The sequence below is a fragment of the Rattus rattus genome, chromosome 5 (genome assembly GCF_011064425.1).
Source record: "Rattus rattus isolate New Zealand chromosome 5, Rrattus_CSIRO_v1, whole genome shotgun sequence".
Lineage (NCBI taxonomy): Eukaryota > Metazoa > Chordata > Mammalia > Rodentia > Muridae > Rattus > Rattus rattus.
Window position 1 is genome coordinate 62,387,267 of NC_046158.1, and position 15,909 is coordinate 62,403,175.

Sequence of the window (15,909 nt, forward strand, 5' to 3'; positions counted from 1 at the left end):
AAAATTGGTACCAGGAGCAGGGTCAATGCTGTGGTAAACATAATTAGGTGGGTTTGCAGGCCTTTGGAACTAGCTTGCAGGAGGAATGTAAAGAATGTGGAGCTCCAGACTAGAGAAGCCCTAAAGGGACGTAATAAGAGCTTAAGGGACCACTTTGGTGCCAGGTCTACAGTGAAAGGGAGCAAGCAAGTACTGTAGGAAAGCACAAAGTGTCCAGTGTAATGAGGAAAGAGTATAGGCAAGTTAAAAGTCAACAACAGAGCAGGTGTAGAGGAAGCAGCTCTAGTTGTTGAAGAAATCAATACCCTTAGGGAGAAACTGGTGCTATGAACTAGGGCAACTAGAAACCCCGAGGGCAAGACCTCACCACAGAAAGCTCCAACTTCTGAAACATAAATTCACTTGAAAAAGAGATAGTCTATATTAAGAATGCCACCACCAGAACAGAGGACAGGCATTCCTTGTCCCAAATGGCCACATAGGAAAGGGTTTCCCCAGGGTCTTCCTCAAAGGCCCACAAAAGTAGCCGTAACTGTTGTCTAAGGGGGCTATGCTATATCTTGATCTGCCAGCAGAGCTTGGAGGCAATGTATACATGGCACTGATTTTTGTAGGCATGAAAGATACAGGAATGAAGGAGTCACAAAAGTTAGCACCAAGGTTTTAGAAGCCACTGACGCCACTAAATTCTAGCCAATCAATGTGTAGTTGAGTCAGGACGGAAGCATTAAGAGGCTGTTTTGTGAAGCAGAGAAGGTGAAGCATAAGCTTCGGTGGAGACCCCGGGATACCGAAGGTGCTAGGAATGGAGAATGTCTTCTGAGAAAAACTACAAGCATGAAGTAGACCTCACCTAAGAGAAAGTCTATGTGTCCTGCAGGCACCAGAACAAGGACACTGCAGCTACCCAAAGCGGTTGCAGCCCAGGTAATGTCATCAAGGGCCCCAGATGACATACATGGAACTATAGAACTTGGTGTTGCCCTACTATGATCCAGTCTGGTTTTGGACCAGTCTTTCTTTGCTTTATTCCCATTCTTCCTTTTTGGAATAAGATTTTTTTTCATGCCACTGTATCTGAGAAGTCAATGAGTTGTAGGCTTGATTTTTTTTTTTTTTAAAATGGCTAAGAGATGTCTCAAGTCTCTTAAGAGACTCCATTTACGCCACTTAAGTTTTGGGACTGTTGAAATACTGAAGATTGAGATGAACTAAATGTATTTTGTATCATAAAATGAACATGAGGTTTTAGGGCTCAGGAGTGAAGTGCTATGATTAAAAACAATATGCTTGGGCATCGGGCTGACAGAAGGAAGACTTGCAGTTGTTAAACTTGATTATCAATGTGACAGGACTTAGATTGACCTAGGAGAAACTTCTAGCCATGTGTGAGGAGTGTTTATTTAGGTGGGAAGACCCACTAGGAGTGTGGTTGAAGAGCAGAAAGTGAGTGGAGCATCTCTCGGCTTCTTGACTGAGGCTGGGGTGTGACTAACCACCTTCTGCTCATGCTGCTATGACTGCCCCACCATGATGGACTGTATGCTCAAACTGTGCGCCAAAAACAAACAAACAAACAAGCCCTTCCTTCATTAAATTGCATTTGCAATTAATTTGCATTTTGTCACACGAGCAGGAGAGTTACCAGTGTGTATATAGTGCAGTATTACACTGGAGACTACAACAAAGGACAGCTTGAGTAAGGATTCTTTTAATATGTAACAATTATATTCTTCTATTAAGACCTGCTTAGTCTTCTTAGCCTTTTTAGCATATAACATTGTATACTTAATCAGGATCTTTAAGAAGTTTTGGGATTTTCAGAAACTAAGGGAAAGACTGGGGAGATAACTTGCTTGACAAAAGTGCTCGGTGTGTAAGCCTGGTGGCCTGAGTTCACATCCCCAGACACGTGTAAGAGCCAGATGCAGTGGCATGGGGACCTGTAATCCTAGTGTGTCCCTACTAGGTTTTCGGGAGCACAGGCAGGAGAATTACTATAAGTGTGTAGGCCAGCTATCTTGACATGTAGTAATGACCAAGTGGGATCCTGCCTCAAAGAACAAGCAAAGTTTGTCCTTTAACTTCTTTACATATGCCACATCATGAGTGTTGGCACATGCACATATGTGCACACACACACACACATGCACACATGCACACCTACACACACACACACACACACACACACACACACACGGCAGGGGGAGGGAAGGAGGGAAGAAGAAGGAGGAGGAAGAGGAGGAGAAGGAAGAGGAGGAGGAAGAGGAGGAGGAGGAAGAGGAGGAGGCAGAGGAAAAGAGAGAGAGAGAGAGAGAGAGAGAGAGAGAGAGAGAGAGAGAGAGAGACTGAAAGCCAACCAAAGCACTGACCAGTAGGATGCATAGGTGAATAAGCACTTTATAGATGGACACCAACAGGGAAGAGGTCAAGGACTCATTCAAGGGCTCAGCTATTCTAAACGGTTAACCCTGAGTTCCCCTGTCTTCCCTTTTTCCTAGTGGAAAAAGTTCCCAGAGTAAAAATTCTTTTGGCCAGAAAGCCATTTGGAATATCAGTTAGATGATATTCAAAAGCTATTTTCTCCCCCCAGAAAAGCCCTAAAAAGCTAGTGATCAATAGTTGCTGTCTGTGAATCGTGGGATTTCCTGGTTTTGGAAAGAAATGCCAAGTTACCATTTTGGAAAAAGAAATAAGGCCAGATATTGTGATTATTTGTGGGAGTCAGAGCTTTAAAAATTCAGGCACAGGACAGGGAATGGAGCTGTCTGGACACGAAAGAGGCACACTGTAGCTAAAAACAGGTAAAGAATTACAGAATCAAGTGCTACAGATGACCTTGGCCATCCGGGCTAATGAACGTCCTCAGCAGATTTCTTGGTTGGATCCCTTGTAAAGACATGAACCCATTCCTCATAGCACAACCCACCCACCAGGAATGGCTGTCAGGAAGTCTTTCCCAAGCTGGAACTGAAGCCTGAAGGGCACCGAAAGAAGGACATGAGGCAGGTGTGCAATTCTGCCTGAGACGAACTTCCTCGGGGCTGCCTGTGGCCTCTGCTCCTGCTCTGATAGTGGGGTTTACCTGAAGTTGTAGCCAGGGGAAACACTGCTTTTCTCAGAAACTCCATCCAGCCGAGTGAAGGAATATTTGGGGATGCACTGGTCCCAGGCCTTGTCCAGATCGCACACCCAGCCGATCTTAATGCCCAGAACGCCACCCTGGAAAAGGGGCCAAATGTGAGGTCTCTCCTGTGCTCAGTCAAGGCCGATGAGTGATTTCTTTCCTTTCTCTGGGTGGGAGGTGGCAGTGGGGAGGAAAGAGAGTGACTGATAGAGAGGGTGTCCTTAGAGGAAGAACTTGGAGCCTCAAAGTCTCCACGATACAACGCAGAATTCAGAATGTTACTGCAGCTTGCTTTCCTGTGGTGAGGTGCTTTTCAGAGACCAAAGGCCTCTTCTGAGGTGAAATGGGATGCTGGGGATGGGCGACTGAGGCCGGGGAGGTAGAGGCCAGATCACTGGGGATGGATAGGATTCGGGATCCAGGGATCTGCAGGTCTGGGGTACTTCCACTAGGTGGCATTGTTTTGCTACAGTTCCTGCCCGGCATCCCAGTGGCTTTCCCAGAAGTCTAAGGCAGGGCTGAGCTTCCCAGGTATGTAGGGGGTCATAGGGAAGGGGCGTGTTCTCACCGTGCGGGCCAGCTTGGCAAAATCCTGTCCAGCAAACTTAACCACGTCCCCTACCCTCAAGATGGGGCAAAATGGGGCCTTTTCAGGGTGGAAGCGGCACCTCTTTATGTCCTTGTCGGTGAGGTTAGGCAGGAGGTTTCCCCTGGGGTGGAAAGAGGAGAGTAGTTAGGCCTAGAATTAATATAAAGACGGTAATGCCTAAATTCTCTCATCTTCTGGATGCTTTAGGCCCTCCATATCCAGGGGGAGGCATTTGCCTGCACCATCTCACAGTCATTTCCCATCTATCTCCCCTCTTTCTCCACACGACTTTGTAACTCCCATCATGTTTCATCTCATAGTAGGGCTATGAATGTCTGTGGCTAGTGTCTCCAAACTGTCAGGCTGGGCCTCCTGGTGACCAGAGCCTCCCACCACTTTGAGGGTTTGAGATGGGAAGAAATACAAGTGACAAAACACTTCAAACTCCACCTGCAGGAGGCCTCTGTGGCCACAGACAGTCTAAGTTGTCTTTCCCCTGCTCCAAGTAGAACTCCCATTTGACCTCAGAGCTCCAAGGCAAGAAAGTTGGCGGAGAAATTGACTATCCGACATCTGGGGTCAAGGCCCATTGAGCTCCATGGAGATGGTAGACAGAGAGAATGTGAGGGACCTCTGTGGCAGGGTGAATGAAGAAGAATCAAGGACTCACTTCTCAAAGTTGAAGAGAGGGAAACGGATGCTGTTCTTGATGAAAATGGTGAAGTTCTCAGCCTCCATCATGATAGGCCTGTGGGGGGAAATGGGGCTTCAGCTCTCCAGAAGAGGGGAGACAGGGGAATCTTTCCTTATAGGCTCATCTTACAGATAGATCAGGGCCTGTGGGAGCGAGGGCGAGAGACAGGGCCAGGGCAGGGGAGATGGCACCGAGATCACATTCCTACCCAGGAGAGAACACTACTTGGGAACCCACATAACCCTGCATTAGCTTCAGGATGCTCAGAGCCGTACATCTCCACGGTGTCCACCTCGGTGGGGCACCAGCCCTGGATCTCACAGGTCCGGAGAGCAGAGCTGTAGTTCACGCAGCGGCCGGTGAGGATCCCTGGAAGGTGGAGCTGCATGAACAGGTGGCATCCTGCCCCTTGCCACTCCCATCCCCCCCTCATCAGGGATCCCGGCAGATGAACAAGACAGGCTAACCTGCTGCACGCGTCCTCAACAACCCAGAGCCGTCTTCCTTGCCTCGGAGCCTGAGCCACCCTTCTGCCTGGAATGCTTTTCGTGAAGCTCCCTCCATCTTCACACCATGTCTAGGGCTTTGAAGCCACCTTTCTGAAACAACCTTGCTCCCCACCCCTGGGGAATCCCACAGTCCTTTGTGTTTCTTTAAAACCATTTGCTACTCTACCTTACCCCTGCAGTACCTAGACTAAACTCCTGGGGCAGGAACCATGCACACCACCTCCATAGCCCCAGCTGGGTCTGGGTACCCAGCAACCCTCTGTGACATTGGCAGAAGTCCACAGAGGAGGCTGGACTCCTTTCCTGAAATGGGCTATCCCCATGGAGAATTCCCTGCCCTTTAGAGTCCCATGAAGGCTTGGGTTTGGGGAGGAAGAGATGAAAGGACTGCACTCACCCCCACCTGGGAAGCGTTCAGGCCCACACTGGCTGTCAGACACACAGCGGTACTTCTCTTCATTCTGTGGCGGGGACAGGGTTATAGGTGTATGAAGGCTCCTCCCTTGGCCCTGGTCAGCCCATTAATTCCCGTTGCCTCCCACAAGTTCCCGTAGCTGTGGCCTCTAGAGGGTGTCAGGTCCAGTCACAGACGATAGGGCTCTGCTCATGCCGCGTGCCCTACTCCTGACAGTATGCTCCCTTGACTTGTTCCACTCACCTCTGGACAGAATCCTTGCATTTGATTTTCAGTAACGATCATTTTGGTGATGATGACAAAGACAGAGGTGCCCTTGGGAGGAGAAGGGAGAGGAAAAAGCCCAGTCCCAACCTGTGGGGCAGGAAGCTGTTTCCACTCTACAGAACAGGAAGCCCTAGGCAGAATGATTTGGTCAAGGTGGCGGGGCTGACACAGGGCATCCAAAGGAACTAACTTGGTAGCTGGTGGCTCTTGCTTTCTTCCCGTATCGGTCACCATTGAAACACAGGGTCGGGGGTGTGGAAAGTCTAGCTTCTTTATACCCAGTGCTGTATTTTGGAGGGCAGGTTCTTGTGTCTCCAATAGTACTGCTGGCTCAGGACACCGACCCTTTGTCCCTATCCTCCCCAGACATGGGCATGCACATATCCCCGGGGGGAGGGCACCATACCTGGGGTGGGGTCACATAATCCGACACATCCATGACTCTGTTGGCATAGCGCCCGAAGCCTTTCACCTTTGTAACTACTGAGGACTCAATGGCGGTGTCCCTCACTTGGTAGGCCTTCTCATGCAAGAAAACCCACCTGCAACAGAAGAGCAGGGATACAGAGAAAGAGTCCATAGGTTCATGAGACAGGGGCAGGGAAAACTCTCCTTCCTGCCAACATTAGAGTCATATAGGTGTGCTTGGCAGGGAGATGTGTTGGGATGAGTTCTTGGGTAGTTCAGTGAGTCTTCAAACCCACTTCCAAGGAGCACCCTTGGGCTTCTTTTTATAATTGCTTCCCTCTGGAAGCTCTTAATATCCCAGCGTGTGCTATGTGGGAAAGGTCAGAGGTTGATATTTGACTTTTTTCTTTTTGAAACAGAGTCTCACTGTGTAGCCCTGGCTAGACTAAAACACATTTTGTAGACTAGGTTGGCCTCGAACAAACGCACAGGGATCTACCTGTCTGTGCCTCCCAAGCACTAGAATTAAAGGCATGTGGCATCATGCCAGGCATCAGATGTTGATACTGAGATAGACACTCCAACATCACCTCTATCATTGTCCGTCCAACTTATTTCTGAAGCAAGGTCTCACTGAGCCTGGCCCTCAGTGGTTGGTTAGACTGGCTGGCTGGTGAGCCCTCTATCCACCCATCTACACCTCCCTAGAACAGGTATATTACATCATGCCAGGCATTATTCTTTTTAAAACCATGGCACTGGAGATGGCAGAATGCTAGGAAAGTTCGCCATCAATATTGGGCTACAGTCTCTGCCTACTTGTGATTTACGCACAAAGAAACCAGCGAATTTGAAAAGGAGCTGGGCGGTGGTGGCTCATGCCTTTAATCCCAGTGGGCAGTAGATCTCTGAGTTTGAGGCCAGCCCGGTCTACAGAGTGAGTTTCAGGACAGCCAGGGCTACACGGAGAATCCGTCTCAAAAAGAAAAAAAAAAATCTAATTTTTTTTCCTAAGAAGGAATTTATACCCCCTTGTGGCCATATACATGTCTAAAAGAAATTATTGTTGATAACGAATGAGGTCTCCTCTCCAGCAGGCACCAAGGAGAAAGAAGAGACAGAAAGCCTCAGGCCGCATCCCAAGATTTACTCATGCTTGTGGCCTGTGTGCCAGAGACACAGTGGCCATTCAGAAAGGAACGGGTGAGAGGCCGTGGGAGCAGGGGAGTTGGCAGTCTTCGCCCGACCAGGGGTCAGCTGAGAAATTCGGAGGGAGAGGGCGTGGGCAGAGTGCTCTGCCAGGGAGGCGGGTGCTGCCGTGAGGGCGGGACACTGATCTTATTCCTTGCGCTGTGCTTCCACCTAGTGCCCATTACCTATCTCCCATAGGTCTGTTTTCTAATTATTTACTTACTTTACATCTCAATCACAGCCTTCCCCTCTCCACCAGGCCCCCTTCAGTTCCTACCCCCGCCCCTTCTCAGAGGAGAAGGGGGAGCTATCCCCCACAACCCGCCCTGGCACATCAAGTCACCTCAGGGCTATGCACATCCTCTCCCATAGAGGCCAGACAAGGTGGTCCAGTTAGGGGAATGGGATCCACAGGCAGGTAACTGTCAGGGATGGCCCCCACTCCAGTTGTTGGGGGACCTGCGTGAAGACCAAGCTGTACATCTGCTACGTATGTGCAGGGGGCCTAGGTCCAGCCCATGTAGCTCTTTGGTTGGTGGATCTCTGGGAGCTCCCAAGAGTCCAGGTTAGTTGACTCAGTTGGTCTTCTTGTGGAGTCCCTATCCCCCACCCCAGGTCCCCCAATCCATCCCCCAAGTCTTCCACAAGACTCTCTGAGCTCTCTCTAATGTTTGGCTGTGGTTCTCTCCATCTGCTGCTGGCTGAAGCCTCTCAGAGGACAGTTATGCTAGGCTGCCATCTGCAAGCATAGCAGAGTACCATTAATAGTGTCGGGGATTGGTTCTTGCCCATAGGATGGGTCTGAAGAGGGGTCAGCCACCGGTTGGCCATTTTCTCAGTCTCTGCTCCGTCTTTGTCTCTGTTCCATATTTGTCTCTGTACTTCTTGTAGGCAGGACACATTTTGGGTCAGATTTTGTGGGTAGGCGGCTGTCCTTATCCCTCTACTGGGAGTCCTGCCTGGCTACAGAAGGTGCCTACTTCAGGCTCCATATCCCCCACTTCTAGGAGTCTCAGCTAGCGTCATCCTCAAGGACTCTCTGGAGCCATTATGGGACCAAGTGGATAAGATAAAACTTGTTCTCTTCCATTTCCCCCTGCTTCTTCAGATCCTCCCAGACTTCCCTGGCATCAGGGAGGGCCTCCTACAGCCGACTCTGTACATCTGTGAAGGACTTCCTCTTTGTGTGGCCACCATAGCCCTCAGAGCTCAAGACACTCAGTCCCTATAACTGTTCCAGCTTGACAGTGGAGGCATTTGGTCTTGGTGACACACTGGGAGACAAATACAGTTACTATCTTTATTGTATAGGTGAGAAAAATCTATCAAGTAGATTGGGGAAAAAAATGAATGTTCAATGTTGTGGTTTGCCCTGGAGTTATCTGTATTTTGATGTTAATTCCACTGCCCAAGGACAGCTGCCTAGTCACGTACTCAGGAATCAGGTGACTTCACCAGAACCTTCTCCACATTGAATTTGTAAAGTACAGGTGAGGCAGGTACAGAATAGAAGGAGGTCTGTCATTGGAGGAGAAGGAAGGATGGGCGGGAGAGAAGTTTGAAGGAAGAGGAGGAGACTGGAATGGAAAGGAGAGGACAGGGAGAGAGAAGCAGGACAATATGGTGGGCGATGTTAAGATTCTACTCTGTACTTTTACAGGTTGTTACAAATGTTTTTAAGGGATGGATGGTACTGAGCTTTGTATGTTTAGGTGGGCAATTATATCTTACCAATTAGGTCAAAGATTATTGTGTTGTGTGTTCTTTTATGTGACAATTTGAGTGTAGCAAAGTGTGCGGCAGCAGGAGACACTGGGCCGACGAGGAGTTGGGATGTGTATTCCCCCAAGATATCTGTGGGGCACCGAGGTGCTGGACCTATCAAGCTAAAAGACAGCAATACTTTTTTTTATTTTTTATATTTTTACAACAACAGTTCTATATAACTAACTAATAATATGATAAAAATTTTAGCTTTATTATTATCACAATCCTTATTATTATTACTACTGTGGCTATTTTATTGCAATGTCCAGTATGGAACCTAGGGCCTCACAAATGCTATGGAAGCTCTCTATCACCGAGCTATACTCCTAAGCCCTCCTGACTTTGACCAGAGAAACCAGTTTAGGAGAGAGAATTTCTGACAATTGGCAGAGCTGAACAGCATGCTTTGGAATGTCTGGGTTAGCATTTATGCTTCTTCCAAAGGTTGGGGAACCATATCAGTTGAAGATGACAGAAGGAATCTGAGGTAGCTTAGCTCAGAAGATCCCTTGTTGTCTAGATCCCTGGCAGGGCAGCTGCAGAGGCAATACCTGGGCTGAGCTGGGCATGAAGCATTTGAAAGGAGGCAGAAAGGGTGCCCAGCCCAGGAACTCCTGGCATTGAGTTGGCATCAACTGATGCTTCAGAAGGTGGTAAAAGTGGTGGGTACTACATAGCTGCACAGACTGGAAGCTTGCTATTCCAAGTTGTGTGTATTCTGAGAGGGAGGAAACAGTTTTCTTGGGTGGAGGTTAAAGTGTCTGGCCTTTGAGGTCCTTATACTGTCAGAAGATGCAGAAGGATTCAGCTCTAAGGACATTGATGGAGGTAGAGCCACTTGTAGGAAAGACAGACTTACTGTAAGCACAGGCTGATCTTTGCACATGCCTCTTTGTTTAGTGAGTGGCATGGTGCCATCCTTGTAACAGGGCTTCTCTTACTGAAAGGTTTTTTTTTTTTTTAATTTATTTATTATATATAAGTACACTGTAGCTGTCTTCACACAGACCAGAAGAGGGCATCAGATCTCATTACAGATGGTTGTGAGACACCATGTGGTTGCTGGGATTTGAACTCAGGACCTCTGGAAGAGCAATCAGTGCTCTTAACCACTGAGCCATCTGAAACTCTTCATTCCTTTACATTTAAAGATGTAGAGAAAAATTTAATCCAGTAATATGGCTGATCTGGCAAGGGATCACATCTAAAGATATGATCCGGCTATAATCCAGACACGCCCTGGATTGCAGTATGAGCTACGCTGGAATCCAGACATGCCCTTAGTACACACCTTTAATCCCTAACAGTGAAGGTTAGCTTGTAAAAGGAAGCAGCCATGTTTGAAAGTGATATCTAATTGAGGGGCAAAGTGACGAACCAGAAAAAGATCTGACAGCATGAATCAGAGATTGGGTACACCCAACTCACAGGAGAAGCAGAGGAAGGGAGGCTATTTAAGAGCAGTGCAGGGAGAGAAAAAAGGTGGTGGTGGTGTGTGTATGGCAGTTTTGCAGAGACAGGTTACAGAGGGAACAAGTTAGACATAGAATGAGCCAGAGGATTGGAACATATTGCCAAAGTTAGTATGAGGCCAGGCAGAGCAGTTCAGTTACAAGTCCAAAGAAGCTGGATTAAGTCAGTCAGCTTAGAAGATTAGATTGTAAGGAAGCTAGAAGCTTCTAGGCTTAGGCCTTGGTTTAGTTAGAACAGAGAAGGAAATGCTCTGGGCTTAGCCCAAGATGTGTATCCACACAGCTTGGGTATGGCTCTCGTCTTATTCCTTCATCTGAGGAAATAAAAGTAACATCTTGAGAAACTGCCTTCTTTTTAATTAATTAGTTTCTGGGGAGGGTAGATGTGCATGTGGAGGTCCAAGGACAACTTGTGGGAGCCAGTTCCCTACTTCTATTCTGAGAGTCTTGGCGACTGAACTTAGGTTCATGTGCTTATCCGTCCATCTATGTGTCTGTCTGTCTGTACGTCTATGTCTACCTATCTGAGACAGAGTCTCTCACTTTTAACTGGAACTTAGCATCTGAACTGGCTGGTTTTGTGTGTCACCTTGATACAAGCTGGAATTATCACAGAGAAAGGAGCCTCAGTTTAGGAAATGCCTCCATGAGATCCAGCTGTGAGGCATTTTTCTCAATTAGTGATCAAGCGGGGAGGACCCAGCCCACTGTAGGTGGTGCCATCCCTGGGATGGTGGTCTTGGGTTCTATAAGAAAGCAAACTGAGTATTCACGACAGGGGAAGCGAGCCAGTAAGTAGCATCCCTCCATGGCCTCTGCATCAGCTCCTGCTTAAGTTTCTGACCTGCTTAAGTTCCAGTCCTACTTTCTTTGGTTATGAACAGCAACATGGAAGTGTTTAAGCTGAATAAACCCTTTCCTTCCCAATTTGCTTCTTGGTCATGATGTTTGTGCAGGAATAGAAATCCTGACTAAGACAAATTGGTACCGGCATAGTGGGGTATTCCTGTGACAACCTGACCATGTTTTGGGGAGGACTGTGGAAGGACTTGGGAACTTTGAGCTAGAAGAGCCATTGGGTGTTAAGACTCTGTGGGATGTTCTGTAGGAGCTTGGAAGATAATGTTGAGAACAGTGCAGAAGACGGAGGCTTGGCTTGTGAAGTTTCAGAGGGAAGATTAAGGACTCTTATCGGGACTGTTGCTATTTTGATTGTGACGATTGTGTGGTTTTGGTTAGCTGGGGCTGAAGAATCAGCTGTGATTAACAAGATAGCAGAACTACTAAAGCAAACCTTTGCATTACTGGGACTATTGAGGCTGGTCAGCTGAAGCTAAGAAATTAGTGGTGATTAAGAAGAGACCAGCACTATTGATGTGAAATCTTCTGGGAAGTGTTTTCTGAGAGCACAAAGATGCTGTGTTCCAGAGAAAGCCAAGGTTACACCTCCTGCTGTGGCTGGACTTAGTAATGTGTAAGAGTTACCTATGTGGTGCTGGTTTTGAAGGCATAAAGAGGTCATGAAGAGCGGTTGAGGCTGGGCACTGTGAGAGGTCATGGAAGGCCACTGGTGAAGGTGCAGCCTCAGTTGCAATTGATGGCCCAGGACTGAAATGGTCATGCAAAGGAGTTGAAGCTTAGCACCATGAAGAGAGCCTGCGAGAGGCAATTGTGAAGCCTAGCTGCATGGGAAGACAGCAGTGTTTTGGAGATGCCAGTACCATGAGATGACCACCAAGAGCAGCAGCAGCAGTGGAGCATAGGCAGCTGGAGCCAAGAAGAAAAGGTGTGTGCTACAAAGGACAGAACTGGAGAAGTGACCCAAGCCCTTGGAGGAGCCAAGAAGATCGTGAGTGGATCCCAGACATTAGATAGTTGGAGTTTGATTTTGCTTTTGATTGTGACTATGCCCTGATATTTTTCCTTCTTAAGGAAAGTATTTTAGTGAAGTCCACAGTTAAGAGACTTTGAATTTTAAAAGATTTACATATTTTACATGGATTGAACTTTAATATGTAAAGACTGTGTGACTCTTAAAGTTATTTAGATCTTGAGGATGAAAAAGAAAGTAAGGTTGAGGCTTAATAGTGATGTGTTTGTGTGTCAAGTTGACAAGAGGTCAATTGTACTGGCTGGTTTTGTGTGTCAACTTGACACAAGCTGGAGTTATCACAGAGAAAGGAGCCTCAGTTGAGGAAATGCCTTCATGAACCCAGCTGTAAGGCATTTTCTCAACGAGTGATCAAGGGGGAGGACCCAGCCCATTGTGGGTGGTGCCATCCCTGGGCTGGTGGTCTTGGGTTCTATAAGAAAGCAAGCTGAGCAAGCCAGGGGAAGCAAGCCAGTAAGTAACATCTCTCCATGATGTCTGCATCAGCTCCTGCTTCCTGACCTGCTTGAGTTCCAGTCCTGACTTCCTTTGGTGATGAACAGCAACGTGGAAGTGTAAGCTGAATAAACCCTTTCCTCCCCAACTTGCTTCTTTGTCATGATGCTTGTGCAGGAATAGAAACCCTGACTAAGACAGCATCTAAGCTAGATTGTCTAGTCAACAAATCCCAGAGATCCACCTTTTCTGTTTCTCCAACACTAGAATTAGAAGAATGTACCCAATGGCAGGACACAAGTTCTGGGAATTGAACTCAAGTCCTTGGGCCTGCGAGGCAAGCGAACACTTTACCCATTCAGCTATCTCCCCAGCCACTCTACTTTAACTTGTAATTGGCAAGCAATCTTTGTCTGTGTCTATGGGGCACAGTGTGAATGTTTTGGTGCATGTATACATTACAGGATGAGTCTATTAAACTAATTAGCATGTACATTTCATATTTCTCTGCTTCTTTTTGTAGCATCATTCTCTTGGATTCTGAAGGCTTTCTTGCATGAGAGAAAGAGGGTGGAGACACAGATCTGCCAAATGGTTTCAAACCTGTTACCTGCTTTATTGTGGCTGCCTTGTAGTTGATTAATGTGCCATTAAGCCTCATCCACATGCTTGTGAAATGCTCTTCTGAGCACCACGCCTTTACAGAAGTCTGCAGTGCCATTTGCTTTACCGCTCATTCTTGCAATAGTTTTTTTTTTTTTTTTGAAGGGGAGGAATTTCATTAAGTCTCATTCAGCATGTTATATTCTAACAGAGAAGAAGGCAGCATCTTGTTACAGGATCTGAGGAAGTTATCTGGAAGAGCACCATTAGCTCATGGCCTCATGCCGTCCTGAATGATGGGGAACGAGGTCTGGGGGGGCCTGACCCTCTGATTCAGCTAAGATGGTGGCTGCTGCTGAACTCTCATCAAAGAGTAAGCCGCACTCCAAATACAGACACCTGGAACTCCAGTGGGCCTTGTCATCGGATGGATATGTTTCTTTCTTTTTAGCTAAAGAAATGGTTTTTTTGAGCCCACTCCCCCATCTTTAAAGCCAGGGCACATTTGTAGATGCAAAGAACACTCAGAGTGCCATATCATACAAGCAACTCTATGACACTAAGTTGACTCCTTCCATAAAGCCTTAATGAGGTAGCTATTTTCCAACCATTATACCACACACGAGGAAACAAGCACTGAAGGGTGTGGGAACTTGCCTAGAGTCATATACCTGGGAAGCAGGTTCTAAACAGGGCATTCTGCTCTGGATCACTTCCAGCTACCCCACTGTAGGCTCTCTAGTTCTATCTCAGGTCAGGCCCCTGCTTCACGGAGAGAAATGCACCCCCTAAGTCAGGAAGGTCTCCAGAGGAAGGGGCTTGAGGTAGAGAACCAATTAACCAGTCTGTTCCTCCTCCTCTTCCTTTAAGACTCTATGTATGCCCAGTAGGGAGGAGAAGCCACGTTAGAATTCTGAGTTAACAAATGGAAGAATTTCAGTGGCCCCATGGGGCTGAGAACGTCATCAGGGTAGCTAGCAATGGGAGGTGAGGGGTTGCTTCATTTCCAGAACAGAGGGGCTGAGGCTGTCTCTAGAGGCCAGGACTTAGATGCATCAGGACTGAGTCTCTGGTTCTTGGCATTTACTCTGCCGCTCTGACTTCTTTTTTTTCCTCGCATTTCTGGTTTATTATTTATAGAGCGGAAGGCGGTGGCAGCTCCTTGGCAGGTAGGATGTGCAGGAAAGAGGCTCCAGCAGCATCTCGACACCCTCCCATTTATCCCCAGGGAGTCGAGGAGGAGGAGGCCAGGGAGTGGGTGTGAAATGTGTGCATTGTGGGCGTGGGGGGGAGGGGTCTCTTAGGAAGGTGTGAGCTGGGTAGAGGGAAAGAGGAGGGCACAACAGGGAGTCTAGGAACAATAATAGTTACCACATATAACATAATACTGACTGAGTCACCATCTAGGGAAAGGCACTTGACATATGTCATCTAAGAACACGCTGACAGGAGGTACCCTTACATCCATTTCCTAGACCTTGGGAATTGCTATTCCCAGGTCTGTGTCACGGTGGTGTCGAAGGTGGGATGTCACATCAGGTAGTCTCCTTATCCTGAGGCTGTGGTGTAGGGAGAAAGTAGGCTACAATGGGTGCCATCCCCCTTTGTACTTAGAGGATGAGGGATTCTAACTGATCCCTCCAGCATGTCACCTAGTGTGCTGATGTGGAGCTTTGGGTGCTACCTGGGTGTCAAAAGGATGGTATCCCCAGCCTCTTGTACACCAAATCTGGGTGAAGTGTCAAGCACACCAGGTAGCTGAAGCTAGAACCCAAATGATTAGGTGGTATGTTGGCGTGAGTGTGTAAGAGGAATACTTGGTTCGTGCTGTATACTTCTTAGGCGAGGCTTTGTGTCCTGTCTCCCTGGCAGAAAATAACAGGGAAAAGATTCAGGTATTAGTTAAGTGCCAACACCACAACATTAAATACCCTTTGAAGGGGCAGACAGGCCAGTTGGCTCAGTGGGGAAGGGTGCTGGCTGCCAAGCTGGAGGACCAGAGTTCCATCTTGGAACTCACGTGGTGGAAGGAGAGAACTGATTCCCCGAAACGAACACAATAAAATGTAAAACAAAACAAAACGCCTTTTGAATTCTATCGAGGCAGTGTTAGGCCTCTCCCGCAAGCTTTTCTACATCCACTCCTATTCTTAATCCTTGGGCACATCAGACCGCTCGGGTCTGGTCACAGTGTTCTTCCTCAGTCTCAGCTGCACAAATAGGTTGAACATTGTCAGTAACTTCCTTCTCGTTTGTTTGTGCCTGTGGAAACAAAAGCTCTTAGCTGTCGTAGGATGCCAGGTCTGACCTCTGTGCTTCCAGGGACCTTTCTACACTCTAGCCTCTACTCCCATAGACTCTTCTTCCCTCAGACCAGGCTCTTTTCCCTCCACAGACATGGGATTTTTTGCCTTAAGGGTTCTTCCTCCTGGTCATCTGGTTGCTTCTAACCACCCTTCAGAACTTGGGTTGCACGTTTTACACACCGTTGAAACTTTGCATTTGTTTGTGAGGATCACTGACTGGGTTAGTACCAACTTC

General features: G+C 47.6%; 1 protein-coding gene across 1 annotated transcript in view; it reads right to left on the reverse strand.

The window, feature by feature from the left end:
- Positions 1–15,909, reverse strand: part of P2rx3 (purinergic receptor P2X 3) — a 40,120-nt gene that overhangs the window by 19,958 nt on the left and 4,253 nt on the right. Inside the window, exons 3-9 of the mRNA XM_032901983.1 lie at positions 6,008–6,143; positions 5,578–5,649; positions 5,317–5,380; positions 4,686–4,779; positions 4,387–4,464; positions 3,696–3,837; positions 3,086–3,222 (exon numbers count right to left, since the gene is read on the reverse strand). Coding sequence (XP_032757874.1) covers positions 3,086–3,222; positions 3,696–3,837; positions 4,387–4,464; positions 4,686–4,779; positions 5,317–5,380; positions 5,578–5,649; positions 6,008–6,143 — 723 coding nt within the window. The remainder of the gene's footprint in view (positions 1–3,085; positions 3,223–3,695; positions 3,838–4,386; positions 4,465–4,685; positions 4,780–5,316; positions 5,381–5,577; positions 5,650–6,007; positions 6,144–15,909) is intronic.